Source organism: Mastigoproctus giganteus, chromosome 8 (genome assembly GCF_048544385.1).
Source record: "Mastigoproctus giganteus isolate SK-2022 chromosome 8, ASM4854438v1, whole genome shotgun sequence".
Lineage (NCBI taxonomy): Eukaryota > Metazoa > Arthropoda > Arachnida > Uropygi > Thelyphonidae > Mastigoproctus > Mastigoproctus giganteus.
Window position 1 is genome coordinate 214,275,520 of NC_143582.1, and position 15,565 is coordinate 214,291,084.

A 15,565-nucleotide genomic window follows, 5' to 3' on the forward strand; every position below is an offset into this window, starting at 1 on the left:
TTTTAACTGAGAAGATCTCAATGTCATTGCTTTGACATTTCAATCCAGATTTATAGCATGCATTTTTAACAAAAGATTGGGGTACCATAATTCCATAAATCAGTCTCTTGCAGATATTAATAAAAAACAATTCTGCAGGTGGAATCTACCATGGTTGTGGGAAAAGATTATACCCATGGGGTGATTATATTGAAGAAATATGAACAATAACTATGTTGTAATAAATTGTATCTTCCTGTTATTGCTCGGGTAATGCTAGTTTTTTATCAATTCTCATACGATCCACAAATTATATCATTCTGAAAGTTGGTTATTTCGGTGGATTTTCTGATACATGAACAACTTTGGACATAGTGCACCTGTGATAGTTCATATGGTGTTGGACATTCCTCTTCTTTCCTTTAATTAGAGACTGTCATCCACCTTAGCACTATGATCACTCCTTGCTCAGGACTCCTGTATTGTCAACCAAATGATGCTATCTAGATCACAGATGATGATCAGGTCAGAACATGCTGATATAGATAAGTCATCAAGGTGATTAAAATTTTATCCCCAATGGCAAGTTCACCTTCCAAATTTCTCTATCAACAAGAAGATTTAAATCTCCCATTTCATCTGCATGTAGAGACTCACCATACTCTTTTGGTTTGTATAATGATCTCGTTAGATGTCAGATATGAAGTTTTCAGAGCAGCTCATGGGGTCTTGGCAATGATATATAGGAATTTTGTTAGCAGGGATAAGTAGGTGATTACCCCTTTGTATAAGGCAATGGTCAGGCCACACCTTGAGTACTGCATACAGGTCTGGAGGCCTCATTTTAGGAAGGATGTAAAGCTGCTGGAACAAGAACAGCAAAGGGCAATGAGATTGGTGAGGGGAACAAAGGGGTGCTCTTACCAAGAAAGGCGTAAGTTTTCTAAATTGCAACATCTAGAGACTAGGCATCTGGGAGGTGTATAAGACTTTGAATGGTTTGAGCAAGCTCAATGCTGATGGGATTCTTCATCCTGCTCACTTGGGGGGGCATAAATTAAAATTGAGGAAAGACAATTGCAGAATAGATGTGTGGAAATTTGCCTTCAGTCAGTGAGTGATTAATTATTGGAACAAACTTCCATCTGTCACTGTGGAAGTTGATAGTTCAAATACATTCAAGGAAGAACTGGACAAACTTTTTTAAGTGAAAGGATAGGTGAAATGGGAAGTTTTTTTTTTTTTTTTGGCTGATGCTGTATAAGCTTGCTTTCTTGCATCATATGCCACTGCTAATGCTAATCTTTTCATTTCTACTTCATACCATACAGACTACAGACTCAATGTTGGCATGAGTTAGTTTCAAATCTGGGGGTTCTACTGCTGCACACAGGCCACTCTTGACAAGTATATATCCTCTCCTGTATAACCTTCCAAATATATTGTACATGTCATAGTAAAATTCATCATCTTCTGTTTCCAAGTGATACTAAGTTTACATTAGTCTATGTCAGATGTTAGGTGTCCTAACAACTAATTCTGACACAATATAGGCAATAAATAAAGTTTAGAGTAATCTACTACAGTAATACATTCCATAAAGTAATGATCGTGAACAGAAAACCTTTTGAGAATGAGCAAGATAGCATTAGTATATAAGTGGAACAGACGGCTACAAATTATCATTCTCTGTACCATATTAGTTTGTACAGAGAAAGATAATTTTATCTAATTAATCTAAAAATTTCTGTATGTAGAAAATTTCTGTTTTTTTACATACAGAAAAAAAACTGTTTGTTCCTGTATGTAAGTTTTGCAGTGCAGTAGGAGAACAAGAGGCAGCATATATAAACTTGACAGATTTTTCTACATTTGTGATAACTCTGTTGTAAAAAAGCAAAGGAAAAATTGTAGAATTTGTTAAATTTGTTTGGTGGAAAGAAGAAGGCATATTGCACACATTTAAGAATGGAATATGTTTGCTAAAATAAACTTTTGTTGAATGTTTGAAGAAATGAAATCAAAAGGGGGGAAAAAGTCTATCTTTTGCTATTCCCATAGCCTGGAATGAAAACCACAGAGACAATTGTTATTTTTGCATATCTAAAGTTTGGTGCATAAAAAGGATATTTCATATCTGAATCTGTCAATATGCTGTAAGACTAATCGTCATACATGGATTTGATCTCTGTCTATACCTTCTCCACCAGATATTCTGAATACAATTCTGTTATCAGATGCTTAATGTAATATATACAGCAACAGTGACTGTTCTCAGCATGAAAATGTATGCAAACCACAATGGTTCACACAAAATAGCTAAATGATTTGGCAAGAGATTAAAAAATCTATTAAAGTCTATTAAAAAATCTTCTGCAAAGAACCTACTCTCTCTAGAGAGAGAATTTTTTTAGTACAGATATCATGAGGAGCTCATTCCATACTTTTCTCAGAAAAATTCATGTCTACAGCAGCAATATTTCTGATTAATGACTTATTGAGGGTTTTAACCAAATGAGTAGAGACTTTCAGTAATTCTTCCAAAACAAACATGAAAACCATTCATATGGAAAATATTTATGCTTTTATTTCAATTGCACATTTGGGTTCACTTCAGAGAGACATATGGAAAAACATCAAACTTCTTGATATAATAAAGTTAAATAATGAAAGACAAATGGTCACTTTATAGAGAGTTAAAGGGTCTTCATATGTTGCTGGGTCTGCAATTAACTAATAGACCATGTTTCATATATGGCTGGAACAGCACAGCAGAGGTCATCATTGGATAAGGAAGCAATAGTCATGCAGAAACAGCCAGGTTTATGAGGTACTGTACATGAATGTCTGGTGGATCCAACAAAAGTCTGATTGCCTATACTTCATATCAATTTAAAAGGCCGACCGGGCTAGCCGGGTGGGTAAAGTGCCTGCCTGGCAACCCAAAGGTCGTGGGTTCGAATCCCGCCTCGAGCTTGGATCAAAGTACTGGAAAAACCTTGGGAGGTGCATTATGGCCACAGAAGCCGATGCGCCAACAACTACAAAAAAAAAAAAAAAAAAAAAATATATCAATTTAAAGGAGCAAGTTGAAAAAGGTTTAAACAAAGATGGCAATTGTATAAAGTATCCTTGCAATCAATTATCTGATCAGCATTATCTGGTGCAAAACTTGAAGAAAGTGTTTTCATTAGGGCCACAGTTAAGAAAGTTAATTTCAGGGAATGAAATTAACTTTGAGCAAGACGAGGAAAATATCTCCAGCTAAAAAAGAAGCATGGATTGAGTTTAAAAATTATCATGACTTCTTAGGGAATAAGAACAATGTCAATCATGAGAGTTTCATTGAAAATATGTTCAATAAATTTCAAAAATCAGGATGTAAGATAGTTTCTATATTCATTTCTTGTACTCACACATACTTTTAGCAAAAAATCTTGGTTTCATCACTGAGGAATGTGGTTAGCAATCCCACCAGATATAAAGGAGATGGTGAGATGGGATAGTAAACACAAACATTATGATAGATTACTGCTGGTATTTGAAAGACAGAGACATCTGCCACATGCATAAAAAAATCATTCATTGAAACAAAAAGATCTAGAATTTATTCCAAGAAATTTGAATTTGAACACCTGTCTAGTACTCTCTGAAGGTTCTGAACCATGAGGACATTACAATTCCTATACCCTTATCATCTTCAACCATACTGAGGGCATTATGCCCCCATCTGATGTAACTCTGGATTATTGTGACCCAGGCACAGATACTTGCATTTATTAGCATTATAGCATATAAATATCTAGGGAAAATGTTTCAACATTAATGCTATATTACCATTTTTTTAGATCAGTTGCATAATTTATGTCTTGTTGTAGCAAGATATAAATATTCTTGCTAACGACCCCCAATTTAATATATTTGATATGAAACTTGTGATACCATCATCAATATCATTGATTATTTAGGAACTAGAAAAAAGAGATCTAAGCTGTACTTGCATGTAGTTTATTATTATTAGCCATATTATGCAAGGAAGCCTGAGGCTTATGCTGCATCAGCCAAAAAAAAATTCCCAAGTTAGAGAGAGAGAGAGAGATTCCAGAGTTAGTCTATTGATTTATTCTTATCATGAAATATAATTAAAAGCTGCTCATTTTTTAAATTAATGTGCCATATAATGTAAAATACCTGTAATCTAGTTAAGATTTCATTTTCTTTCAATGCACTGTCACTGCTTGGACTATCTTTCCAGTTATCTTCTTCCTAAAAACCAAAAAATTAATATAATATAATATAATATAATGTAATGTAATGTAATGTAATACTATGGTATCCATATGTTGTAGTGGTTGCCAAAGTGTGGGTTATGCCCCGAGGTGGTTGGGAAACAGGGGCAGGAATAAATGTTCAAATGTTCCTCTCAACAAATTCAATTATTCAAAATAAAGAAGGGGGATATAATAAAAATGTTAAGCTAAGGAGGGTGCCATTACATAAAGTTTGGAAAATACTGTGCTATTGTATTCTCTTCTGTGGTATATTTTTATAAACAGCCAGAATCACTGGAGAATAATTACTGTAAATATATAGTTTCTTTCCTATTTCAGCTCACATGCAGATGCAATAAAAAAAAAATATACCAATGACATGTTAATTAGTTGCAAAATTAAAAGTTTTCTTTGAGAGGAAAGCCAGGTACAGCTTCCTGACAATGACACTTTTCTATACAATGAAGGGAAGAAACAAGTCACTAAAGAAATACCCTATAGACAAATAAAACTAGAGACTTGTCAAGGATTCAAAGCATCTAGTAACCTACCAAGTGATGCATTCCGAATTCAGGCCTCAAAGCAGTGCTTTCCATATTTATTAACAATATTGTTGAAGGCATATTAGCATTAGTTGAGCATACAATGCAAGAAAGCAAGCTTATAGAGCATCAGCTAAAAAAAAAAAAAAAAAAAAAAACCTTCCAATTTCACCCATCTGGTCACTCCAAATGTCTAGTTCAGCCTTAAGTTTATTTAAGCTATCAGCTTCCAAACAACAGATAGAAGTCTGTTCCTGCAATCAACTACCCACTGGATAAGGCAAACTTCCGCACATCTATTCTACAACTGTCTTTCCTGAATTTGAATCTATGCCCCTTCAGGTTCTTAATCTGAGCAAGTGAAAGTATTCCATCAGCACTGAGATGCTCAAACCATTCAAGGCCTTGTACACCTCAATCAGATCACCTTGCAGGTACCTAGTCTCCAGATGCTGCAACTTGCAGAATTTAAGCCTTTCTTCGTAAGCACACTCCTTTGTTCTTCTCACCAATCTTGTTGCCCTTCTCTGTACTTGTTCTAGCAACTCTACATCCTTCCTAAAATGAGGTCTCCAGACCTGTACGCAGTACTCAAGGTGTGGCCTGACCATTGCCTTATACAAGAGTATAATCACCTCCTTGTCTCTGCTAGCAAAATTCCTATATATCATTGACAAAACTCCATGATCTGCTCTGGCAGCCTGTCTACACTGCTCAGAGAATATCAAGTATAATGTCTAAGTTTGCTGATGATACAAAGGTTAGTAGCATGATTAATGACAAGAATCATTTGGAATATGCTGCCAAAATAGGACCTAGATTAATTAGGCAAATGGTCTGAGAAATGGCAATTGAGGTTTAATATTGATAAATACAAGGTATTGTATATGGGAAATAGTAATTTCAGAATAACATATCTATTGTGTGGTGCCACACTCAAGGTAATGAAGAACGAAAAAACCTACAGGTAGTTAAACAGTCAAACATGAAGTTCTCTGAGCAGTGCAGACTGGCTGCTAGGCCAGCTCATAAGGAGCTGTCAATGATATACAGGAATTTTGCTAGCAGGGACAAGGAGGTGATCATCGCATTGTATAAGACAAAGGTTAGGTCACACCTTCAATACTGCAAATAGGTCTAGAAGTCTCATATTAAGAAAGATATAGTGGAATGGGGTGGAGAAGAGTAACAAGTTTAGTCAGGTGGACAAAAAGATACTCTTATTTTTCAGTCTGGAGATTAAACCTTGGCTGTTCTTCAGGTATGCTGGTTACTAGGGGTTATTTGGGAGTGGAGCTATACAAGCCATTTAGAAATCTTTTGTCCAGGATGAAGTCTACTGCTAATGATTGGTCTGGCTGGGAAACCCGGTTTATAGACCTTTATGTTGACAAATAGATCTCCAGATGTTTTTTTTTTTATCTCCAGGCTAAAAAATGTGCAAATCAATACAAATTACATCTTGGGTTCTTTCAACACTGACTGTATCACAACAATACCATTAGATGAAGAAAAACAAGTCTCCTGGAAGTCCAAGATAGCCACATCTACCTTGGGAAGCCAAGACCGTTACCAGTCTCAGAGGTATTAGAACTCATTGATCTGTTGATGTGAGAAGCCTATTTCTCCTTCAATAAATCCTTCTACTCCCAAACTGCAGGCCTAAGCATGGACAATGCCGTTTCCCCACTCTTGGCTGTAATATTCATGGCCCACTTAGAAAACATATTTCTAGAAAAATAGCCTCTCAAACCTCAGTTCTGGAGCAGATATGTCAACGATATAATTGCCATCTGGAGCCATGGGGCAGAAAAAATGAATAAATTTCACAATTCCCTTAACAGCTTCCAAAAGAACAATATAAAATTCAAAACAAAAAAGCAAAAGCAAAGGCAGCCTACCTTTCCTGGACATCTTACTTACCAGAAAACCCACAAAGTGCAAATGGAAGTCTACAAGAAACCAACAGATACAGGCATCATCCTGAATTATAAATCATGCCATCCTCAATCTACAAAGATCTGAGTACTGAAATCATTTATTTTAAGAGCCCACCAAAGTTGCAAAGGTGAAAATCTCCAACAAGAATTAGATGCAATCACTAAACTTGCCTTAAATAATGAATTCCCTCTCCATATCATAAATAAAACAATAGAGAATAGCATCAAGGCCTTCAACCAACTGGAACCAAAATCTACAAAAAATACTCTCCATATGTACCTAACATCAGCAAAAAAATAGCAGAAGCAGCAACCAACAAGGAAATATGGAATCTATACATTTTTCAATGGATCATCTTCTGTGAAACAGATAGTAAAACATCCAGAATTTGTGGAAGAACCTAAATATCGGGAAGCTTATAGATGCGTCAATTCCAGAAAAAAAAAGAAGCTCCAGACAAGAAGACAGCCAACTCCTCCCCTCTCCACCACCAGCAGCAGCATAACCACAACCTAGGAAGTTTTTGAGAGTTAGGATTAGCTAACCATTTCGAAAAATCAACCCCTTGGCATATTTGAACTACAAGAAGCACTGGACTCTAGGATAACCAAGCTGGCAACCTATTATTGGCCAGACCCAGCTCAACATAGGTATAAAATTAGCTGTTAACAACTCCCTATGACTGAGTGAAGGAGACTTAGTCATTCAGCAAGCAGGGGGCTGTTAACAGGTAAGTAAGCTTCTCAGTTACTCTCGTTTTACTTTACTTTTATTTGTATAAAACTTTACAAATTATAACTATTTGGATGTTTATAGTAACACATAATTAACAATTAATTGTAACAATTTGTTTTTTCTATCCTTTAGTATAGCCAAGCACCCATCGACATATACTTGGGTTCCTAAAACATTATAATAAAATACTATAAGACTAAATAAACTAACTTTTAAAAACTCATATGGTATAATAGTAGTCATTTTGAGAGAAAAAATTTCAATAATAGCTTCAATGGAATATATACCTGTTCTCCTGATGGTGTCGGAGCAGAATCAGGGAAGATAAACTGGAGTATTTTAATAAGAATTTCCTCATTAATGAGAAAATCTTCATGATGATTTTTTGCATGATACATTACACTTGGCAGCTTTGGAATAACAGAAGGGGTTGGACTTGATATCCTATCTAATGCCTGGAAAAGTCGCTGATTCATATCTATATATGAAAAATGAAGAAATAATTAATCTTTTAGAAAATTTTATTATTTTGATTAATTCTGCAATAATATGATTTCACTTTTAAAAGTTAGCATTAGCATTAGTAGAGACATACGATCCAAAAAAGCAAGCTTATGCAGCATTAGCCAAAAAAAAAAAAAAAACAACCCTCCATTCGTTCCAACTGCCTGTCCAGCTCAGCCTTAAATTTATTTAGGCTATCAACTTCCACAACAAAAAAAATGGAAGTCTGTTCCACCAATAATCAACCACCCGCTGGCTAAAGGCAACTTTAGGCACATCTATTCTACAACTGTCTTTCCTCAATTTGAATCTATGCCCCCTCAGGTTCTTAACCTAAGCAAGAGGACGAATCCCATCAGCATTCAAGGCCTTATACAACCCCAATCAGATCACTTTGCAGGTGCCTACCCTTCAGGCACTGAAATTTACAGAACTTAAGCCTTTCTTGGTAAGATCGTCCCTTTGTTCCCCTCACCAATCTTGTTGCTCTTCTTTGTACTCATTCTAGCAACTCTACACCCTTCCTAAAATGAGGCCTCCAGACCTCTACACAGTACTCTGGGTGTGGCCTGACTATTGCCTTGTATAACAGGATAATCACCTCCCTGTCCTTGCTAGCAAAATTCATATATATCATTGACAAGACTCATGATCTGCCCTGGCAGCTCATCTCAACTGCTCAGCAAACTTCGTATTTGACCGCACAACTATCCCCAGGTCTTTTTCACTTTCCACTTCCGAGTGTAGTACCACACAGTTGGCAAATTTCTCTTGGGTTATTGCTACCCATATGCAGTACTTTGCATTTGTCAATGGTAAAACTTCAGTTGCCACTTCTCAGTGCATTTGCCCAACTTATCTAGATCCAGTTGGAGTAGCATACTGTCTTCACTATCGTTAACAACCCTGCCAACCTTTGTATCATCTATAAACTTGGACATTAATCCTGATATACCTTCATCAATATCATTGATGAATACCCAAAACAACAATCGGCAAAGCACCGAACTCTGGGGAACTCCACTAATAACATTTGTCCAGAAAGAGCAGTCTCCATTGATTACCACTCTTTGTCGTCTCCCACTCAACCATCCCTTTATCCATTGTAGCAACTTACCCTTAATGCCATACTGCTCCAATTTGTACAGAAATTGGAGAAAATTGGAGGAATTTGTACTGAAATCCTTTTCTTGGATTTCAGAAAAGCTTTTTTCAAAAGCTTTCCTGAAATCCAAGCATATGATATCAAAATTATTTTTGCATTCAGTTCCTTTGTGACCACATCATAGTACCCAATCAAATCGGTCAGACAAGACCTCCCTTGAACAAACCCATGCTGTGTTTTAACTATTATTGCAGTCTTGTCTAGATGATCCGGCAATGCTTCTTTAACCAGTGACTCCATTATTTTCAACGGAACACAAGGTAAATTAACAGATCTATAGTTACTTGTGTCACCTTTTAAACCCCCTTTGGGAATTGCTGATACATTTGCACACCTCCAGTCCATGGGGACTTCACCTGAGTCCAAGGAAGCACTCATAATTATGGCTAAGGATTTGCTTACTTCCTTTGCTGCCTCCTTTAATCGGCGCCTCTGTAGCCAGGTGGGAAGGAGCAGCAGTGCGTAGCACATGCTTCTTGATTAGACCGGGGTTCGAGCCCGTCACCACCAAATACGGAGGATGCGGAAAGGTCAGGGAATGACCACCGCATATCCCAGAGCAATATGGCCTTAGTTGCTAATGCTGCTAAAAAAAAAAAAAAATCCAAATCCAAAATCCTCCTTTAATATAACTGATAGATCCCATCCACCCCAGGTGCCCTCCTCATGATTAACTTCAACAATTTCTCCTCCACTTAGTTCTCAGTTATTACAAAATCACTTAGCTCCCTGTTAGAGTTTGATAAACTTCTGGCATCCCCTCATTGAATAACTCCTCATCTGTGAATGTAGATGCAAAATAGTCATTCAGTTTATTAGCTACCTGAGCATGATCATCAATAGTCAACTCATCTATGTTAAGTGGTCCAATCTGACTCATCCCTTTCCTTATAGAGTTTATATAAGTAAAGAGCTGTTTGCTGTTTTTCTTTGCATCCTTTGCCAAAGATTTCTTGTAATCCACCTTTGCCTGCATAACCTCCTTTGTGACTTCATTACAGACAAGCTAATATCTGCCATAGGCATCTGTGTCATCCCATACATTTTTCTTCTCTGCCACGAGCCTCATTAATTCATCTGACATCCATTTAGGCCTGAACCTTAGAACAATATTTCTTAGTTGAAATGAAAAGTCTAGTAGCCTCCAAGATAAAGTCCCTGAAGGCACCTTTATGAAAGCAAAAGCCCTCCCCTTTAGCCTTGATTGTAGTTACATCTTTAAGTAATTCCCATATCAGTACATTGTGATCACTGTCACCCAGTGGTTATTTTATCTGCAAATTCTTAATGCATGAATAATCACTTCTGATAATCAGTTCTAGATTATTACTCCCTCTGGTTGTCGCTCAAACATGCTGCTATAGTAAACAGTCATCCAATAAATCAAAAAAAGTCTTGCCAGTGTGTGAGTGACCAACCCACAAGTTCCAATCAATATCTGGAAAGTTAAAATCCCCCATTATAAGACATTCTGATTTACTAGCCCACTCTATTTCTCTGCACAATTGCTCTTTATACTCATCAGATTCATTAGGCCTATAACACACACCTACTCTAATTTTTCCTTTCCCAGTGCTTATGTCACACCAAACAGACTCAACATTGCATTGTCCACCAACATCAATTGGATGCACTTCCTTAGATTTTATGTGTTCCTTAACTAATAGCATAACCCCTTCTCCCTTCCTGTCCTGTCTATCCTTTCTGTACACATTGTACTCCCCAAATTACAATTCTGCACTGCTTATATCTGTGTGACATCATGTCTCTGATATCCCAACAATATCTGCCTTTGATGTCTTGACTAGCACTTCAAGCTCACCAAATTTATTAACTATACTCCTAGCATTGGTGTACATGCAAGTATACATGCACCTGTTTCTACTCTTTGTTAACCTAACACAGCCCATGTATATATTTGTTCCCCTATGACTCCCAGCAGTCCTGGAAATTCCCATTGCCTTGCTTTCCAGGCTGCTGTTCAATTGCATTTCAATAGAAGTAGTGCAAGAATCACTTTTATCTCTGCCAGCAGCTACTGTTAATCTATTAGTCCGTGTATCCCCGCAAGCTAGCAGTTTTCCTACCCACGTAATTCTGCCTCGATAGCATCAGCAAATATTCTTGCACCCTTTCTATTTAAGTGTATCCCATCTCTGTAGAAGCAGTCTCTCCTGTTAACAAGCACAGACCAGGCTGAAAAAAATTCAACCCCTTGAGCCTTGCACAATATCCACAGGGCTGAATTGATCGACAAGGCTCTCATCGTATTCTCTCTCCCATCGTGTCTGGGCAGAATTGCAGACACTTTCACATTCAACTATAACTCGCAACTTTTTTTCAACAATAACCTGTATTTGTTGAGTAAATCTGCAGATCTCTTACTCTTAATGTCATTAGTTCCAACGTGCAACAATATCACCTTTTGGGCCCTTAAAAGATGAAATCTGCTCTACAACATCATCAACTTTTGCCCTCGGCAGACATACTGCGGTCCTGTGATTGATTGATTTTTGATTTGGTAGTTGTTGGCGCATCGGCTTCTGTGGCCATATTGCACCTCCCAAGGTTTTTGCAGTACTTTGATCCAAGCCCGAGGCGGGAATCGAACCCGCGACCTTTGGGTTGCCGGGCAGGTACTTTACCCACTCGGCTAGCCTGGTCGGCACTGTGGTCCTGTGCCACCTATCCTTCTTGCATAGTATATTTCCAGTCTCCCTGACAATAGAGTCACCAACAATAACTAGTTCCTGTGGGATCAGCACATTCTGCCTTGGAGATTGCCTCTGTGTTGCCTGATGCACATGAGTGAGTTCTGTTGTTGAGCTGGGCAGCTGAGATCTTGATGGTCCTCTCATATTAATTTCTTCAAGGGCATTTACCCTACACCTCAAGCTCTCATGGACGCCCATCAAAACACTGAGTTGGCACCTAATTTCTTGACACTCTAGGCATTTAGCACACACAACAACATCCTCCTTGGCTAGATCATGTCCTGTTTTAGAAAGTTCAGTAAACATTTCACATTTCGCACATTTTTTGAGACTGTGATGCATTGGAGAATTGCCCCCTTCGTTTCTCCTCTGAATCACAGCACTCTCACTAGTCTGTGATCTTTGCTTAGCAGGTCTAGTCTGGGTCATGATTTCCGTTTAAATACAGTTTAATTAACAATGAAATTTAATAAGATTAATAAATCTTTAAATATTTTTGATTAATTGATTATACTATACTAAGCTAACAGATTCCTAATACAGTGCTTCATATTACATTATACCTTATGCTATCAGTTCAAGATATATACATTACGGTATCAGTTCAAGATATATACATTATGGTATCAGTTCAAGATATATACATTACGGTATCAGTTCAAGATATATACATTATGGTATCAGTTCAAGATATATACATTACGGTATCAGTTCAAGATAGATACATTACGGTATCCGTTCAAGATATATACATTACGCTATTTCTTATCAATTACAATATGGCAGCTAGTTCAACAATATTGGTGCCAACACTGGGAGTCATAACTTCCAAAAATCACTAGTTAAATTAAAAATAAGAAGCTAATGAACAATACTAAACCTATTTAATATCTTTGTAAAACACAATATAGTATGTTAATTAATGAAGCATACAATAAGACTATCAAACAAAAATACTTATTCCTTTACAGCAGCCAAAAATCCACTGACTGTTCTCTTCCATGACCAGAGTGCCCTCTTTAATAACAATAAATTCAATAACATATGCTAATTTCATCTACAGTTTTTCATTTTGTAATTAGCATTAGTTGAGGCATACAATGCAAGAAAGAAAGCAATGCAACATCAGCCAAAAAAAAAAAAAAAACTTTCCCATTTCACCCATCCATTCACTCCAAATGCCTGTCCAGCTCAGCCTTAAATTTATTTAAGCTATCAACGTCCACAACAACAGCTGGAAGTCTGTTTCAGCAATCAACTACCCACTAGCTAAAGACAAATTTTCACACATCTATTCTACAACTGTCTTTCTTCAATTTGAATCTATGCACCCTCGGGTTCTTAATCCAAGCAAGAAGAAGAATCCCATCAGCGCTGAGTTTGCTCAACCCATTCAAGACCTTATACACTTCAAGCAGATTCACCTCACATATGCCTAGTCTCCAGGCACTGCAATTTGCAAAAAACTTTAGTCTTCCTTGGTAAGAGCACCCCTTTATACCCCTCACCAATCTTGTTGCCCTTCTTTGTACTCGTTATAGCAACTCTACACCCTTCCTAAAAGGAGGCCTCCAGACCTGCACGCAGTACTCAAGGCGTGGCCTGACCATTGCCTTGTACAACAGGATAATCACTTCCTTGTCCCTGCTAGGAAAATTACTATATATCATTGACAAAACTCCATGACCTGCTCTGGCAGCCCAATCTGCACTGCTCAGCAAACTTCATATCTGACTGCACAATTACCCCCAGGTTTTCTTCTCAGTTACGTTTCTCTGGGGTTACTGCTACTCATATGCAGTATTTGCATTTGTCAATGTTAAACTTCAGTTGCCACTTCTCAGCCCATTTTCCCAACTTATCTAGGTCCAGTTGCAGTAGCATACTGTCTTTACTGTCAATAACAACCCTGCCAACTTTGTATCATCTGCAAACTTGGACATTAATCCTGATATACCTTCATCAATATCATTTATGAATACACAAAACAAAAGTGGGCCCAGCACTGAACCCTGGGGAACTCCATTTATAACATTAGCCCACGAAGAGCAGTGTCCATTGATTACCACTCTATGTCATCTCTCACTCAACCATCTCTTTATCCATTGTAGCAACTTGTCCTTATTGCCATACTGCTCCAATTTGTACAGCAGCCTTCCATGTGTAACAGTATCAAAAGCTTTCTTGAAATCCAAGTATATGATATCAGCATTAATTTTTTGCATCCAATTCCTTTGTGACCACATCATAGTATCTAATCAAATTGGTCAGACAAGACCTCCTCTTTCACAAACCCATGCTGTGTCTTAACTATTACTGCAGTCTTGTTTAAATGATCCTGCAATGCTTCTTTAACCAGTTACTTGTGTCACCTTTGAACCCCTTTGTGAATTGGGGATACATTTGCACAACTCCAGTCCATGGGGACCTCTCCTGAATCCAAGGAAGCTCTCATAATTATGGCTAAGGGTTTGCTTACTTCATTTTCTGCCTCCTTTAATATAACTGGATATATCCCATCCACCCCAGGTGCGTTCCTTACATTTAACTTCAATTTTTCCTCCGTTTTGCTCTCAGTTATTACAAAATCACTTAACTCCCCCCATTAGAGTTTGGTAAACTTTTGGCATTCCCCTCATTGAATAACTCCTCATGTGTGAGTGTAGATGCAAAATACTCATTCAGTTTATCAGCTTCCTGAGCATGATCATCAATAGTGAAACTCTCTATGTTAAGTGGACCAATCTGATTCGCCCCTTTCCTTCTAGAGTTTACTTAAGTAAAGAATTCTTTGGTTAATAATTGGTTAAACTTAACACTTCACTAAAACATACTTTTCTTAACATTACAATTACAGCTTAATTTAAATTTGGAATTATTAAAGCAAATAAGGAAGCATGGTCTTGAAATAAGGAAATATATTTGACATGATATTTCTTAAAAGCTTAATTTATACATGCTTGTGATCCTAATTATCAACTATAATTATCAATTTATAGTCAGCTATAAATAAAAAAAAAAAAAAAGCATAGCCAGATGCATAATTGGATACATCTAGCTACCCAATGGGCATTAAAGTTCCAAGTAGGTTAACCTAAAATTTTGCATTTTTAGGTGCTCTTACATGAATGACCTCTATAGGAACAGAGAGTACAAAGAAAGATCATATTTGCTTTTTTTCTTAAAAAATTCCAATGTACATTTATAATGGTGGTAGCAGTACCTTAATAAAATATCAGATTTAATTAATTATTACAAAAGCAATATTTTGACGTAACTCTTTTAAACTTTTGTCATTATATATTAAATTGATTAATTATAGTCAAGGGCTATATTTATAAAAAATGTAAACTAGTAGGATTTTTAATTAACATATAGATATATTATGAAGTTATAGAAGAGGTTTGAAAATGGAAACATATCAACTGTTTAAATATTTCTAAACTAAAATACAGAAACATTCACACAGAAAAGTATAATATCACAAAGTTTCAAAATATCTTTTGCCTAAGCAATGCTTCACTTTTCAAGACTAAGTGCCAAAGCACTATTTCAATTACAGTACCAAGTAGGTGGATGATATCACAGACAACGTTTTAGTATGGGGCAAGGGGAAACCTGAATTAAAACTATGGCAGCTATAAATAATAAATAAATGAACACTTTTAAATATGACCTCCCATTCAAAATAACAAAATGAAAGACAAAGCAGTG

General features: G+C 36.8%; 1 protein-coding gene across 1 annotated transcript in view; it reads right to left on the reverse strand.

The window, feature by feature from the left end:
- The window catches only part of Rab3GAP1 (RAB3 GTPase activating protein subunit 1), a 342,380-nt gene that overhangs the window by 213,980 nt on the left and 112,835 nt on the right, over window positions 1-15,565 (reverse strand). The window contains exons 13-14 of the mRNA XM_090380465.1: window positions 7,756-7,946; window positions 4,171-4,245 (exon numbers count right to left, since the gene is read on the reverse strand). Of these exons, the coding sequence (XP_090236591.1) occupies window positions 4,171-4,245; window positions 7,756-7,946 (266 nt within the window). The remainder of the gene's footprint in view (window positions 1-4,170; window positions 4,246-7,755; window positions 7,947-15,565) is intronic.